Raw genomic sequence first — 2,519 nt, forward strand, 5'->3', positions numbered from 1 at the left:
ACTTAGATTATTTCTTAAGCATTGTTTAATTTGGTGCATTAAAAATAGTCACAATATTTTAGAGCACTTCCTTCTTTAATCATATTCTAATTCATGCATTAAAATCATTGCATTACGAATACCATGAATTTTCATATATTAATAATTTTCATATAGTAATACTACACAGCTTAATAGACAATGTGCAAAATATATGTCATCTTTTGATTGATCTATATTAGATCATGAGTAATTACGATAATAGATGACAGTAAATTGACCAAAATGATGGCAGCAAAAAAAACAGTAGCTTGATTACAAAAACGATTACAAAAACAAATTCAATCAACAAATTCAACCAAGCTTAATTAAGATTTGTTGTTGTTCACATGTGGTTCTCTCGTGTGCGGTTCTCTTGCAAATTGAACATTTGTTCTTCTCTTGCTTTTGAAATTCTCACTGACATGTTTTCTTCGTTTTCTTCCAAGCTTGGTATCGACAAGATGCGGAAGAATCTTCACATTAAGCAATTCTTCTGACACACATCATTCCAACTTGAGAGGGATAACACTAATAGAATCTAAGTATGCAAAGAGGTGCGATTGAACTTTATACGAAGGCGAAGAGTACTCATAAATGCTCATAACATACTCATTGACATGCTTCGATCACAAAACGGTCATCGCATGAGCACAAGGTATCTTGATCAAGTCATATTCCGTACAAGAACATGACTTTTCCAGTAGGTCCACATAGGCAGTAACACCTGCACCGAACATGGTAAATTGATTGTCGTCTCCAATTACGTTCTCCACATATAAGGAGTCGCCCTCGATCATTTTATTTCTTGTGATTTTTTTGGCATAAGGCACCATTTGATTACCCATTGATTTAAGGATATATGCATGCCTCTCCCTGAATAATTCTCCAAATCTCTTAGCAATCGAATTAAATATTGATGCCACGGGATACTCTCTTTCATCTACCAACATAGCATTAAGTGACTCGGCGATATTTGTGGTCATCATATCATATCTATTGCCATGAAAATATGCCCTGCTCCACTTCTCAAAACCAATATCATACTCAAGGACGATGGTTACCGCGGGACATTTGTTCTTGAATTCTACAAAATGATTGTCAAACTCCTCCAAAGAGTAAATCTTTGCTGCATTATAGCAAAGATAAAGGTAATCTCCATAATTATGATTTACGCGGAGATTTTCACCGAGGTGCCTCATACAATATCTGTGGTGAGCATAATTGTAAACGTTCACAATGCCGTTGGCGATGCTCTTGTGTCTATCGGAGATAAATCACAAATCTGGTTCATCGACCACAATCTCCTTCAATTTCTCAAAGAAGAATGTCCAAGATGCATCATTCTCTTTGTCCACGACACAAAAAGCAATTGGATAAACATGATTTTCCGTATCTTGTGCAACAATTCTCAACAACACACCCTTGTATTTACCATGTAAATGAGTGCCATCAACCGCAATTACCTTTCTCATATAGGCAAATCCCTTAATGCAAGCACCGAAGGCCAAAAAATAACACATGAACCTATGACTATCTTTGTTTACCACGATACATGTAATAACTCGCAGTTTGAAATAACTAGGAAGAAGCTAATAATTAGAAATAGTCATTTTTCGAAAGAATGAAAATCTGGAAATTTTGTTAAGTTAGAATAAGTTGAGTTTTGGCCAACTTCAAACGGCCATAACTTCTAGCTCAGGGTGAGTTAGAGGTACTTCCAGATATGGTAGGAAATCTCTTGGAATGATCTTTCCAATGCCGCTGAGTTTGCGCAATTCCGATTTCGTATGAGTGAGTTATTCCCTTTGGAAGTTGGGCTGTTGGAATAAGGAAAGTCCAATCCGGATTTTGAAAGGGTAGTTTGGTCTTTTCCTTACCGTATTAAGTAATTTCGTTTTTGGTAATTAAGTTGGTGTCTAAACTGATTGGATTCAGTTTACACTTTTGAGAAGCAAGTTAGGGTTTTGACAGAAGATAAAAGAAGAGGAGAAAAGAGCAGAAGGAGCAAAGAATCGTCAAGTTCTTGAAGCTAGGCTCGTGGATTTCGTCAAGGGGTGATCCCTACGAGGTATGTGAGTATTTCATAGCATTGGGTTCATTCACCCTCGCGCCAATCATGTTTATTTCAGCGAAGTTTGTTCTAGAAGGTTGATGAATCTTGAATGGTGTTCTTGAAATTGGCCTTCGTTCTTTAGTTAGGTTAAGATTGAGGATTTCCTTGAGGTTAAAATGTTGTTTCCTTGAGTTGTTTGAGTTAGGGAATTTGAGAAAAAAAACCGAATTTAGGCGAATTGGGGTTAGAAAATGGAGAAGGAACAAGTCGGGCAGAAACTGGGTACCATGTCCGCGTCGCGAACCTATTCCTCAGAAGTGTAATTTTCCCTTTGCGTCGCGGCGAGGTCATGGACCTCTCTGCCTCAAAAGTTATTTTCACGACCAAAATTTAAATACACCTACGCGTCGCGGACTAGTTTCCAGGCAGTGATTTCTTGATCATT

The 2,519-nt window shown here is 37.3% G+C and overlaps 1 protein-coding gene across 1 annotated transcript; it reads right to left on the reverse strand.

Annotated features, from left to right (window-relative positions):
• Positions 1–647: 647 nt before the first annotated feature.
• On the reverse strand, positions 648–1,493 carry LOC125867305 (uncharacterized). The gene is made up of 2 exons (XM_049547747.1): positions 1,300–1,493; positions 648–1,227 (listed from the first exon to the last, which is right to left on the reverse strand). Exons 1-2 carry the CDS (start codon positions 1,491–1,493, stop codon positions 648–650), a joined length of 774 nt encoding a protein of 257 aa, XP_049403704.1.
• Positions 1,494–2,519: the final 1,026 nt, after the last annotated feature.

The sequence above is a fragment of the Solanum stenotomum genome, chromosome 6 (genome assembly GCF_019186545.1).
Source record: "Solanum stenotomum isolate F172 chromosome 6, ASM1918654v1, whole genome shotgun sequence".
NCBI classification, from domain to species: domain Eukaryota; kingdom Viridiplantae; phylum Streptophyta; class Magnoliopsida; order Solanales; family Solanaceae; genus Solanum; species Solanum stenotomum.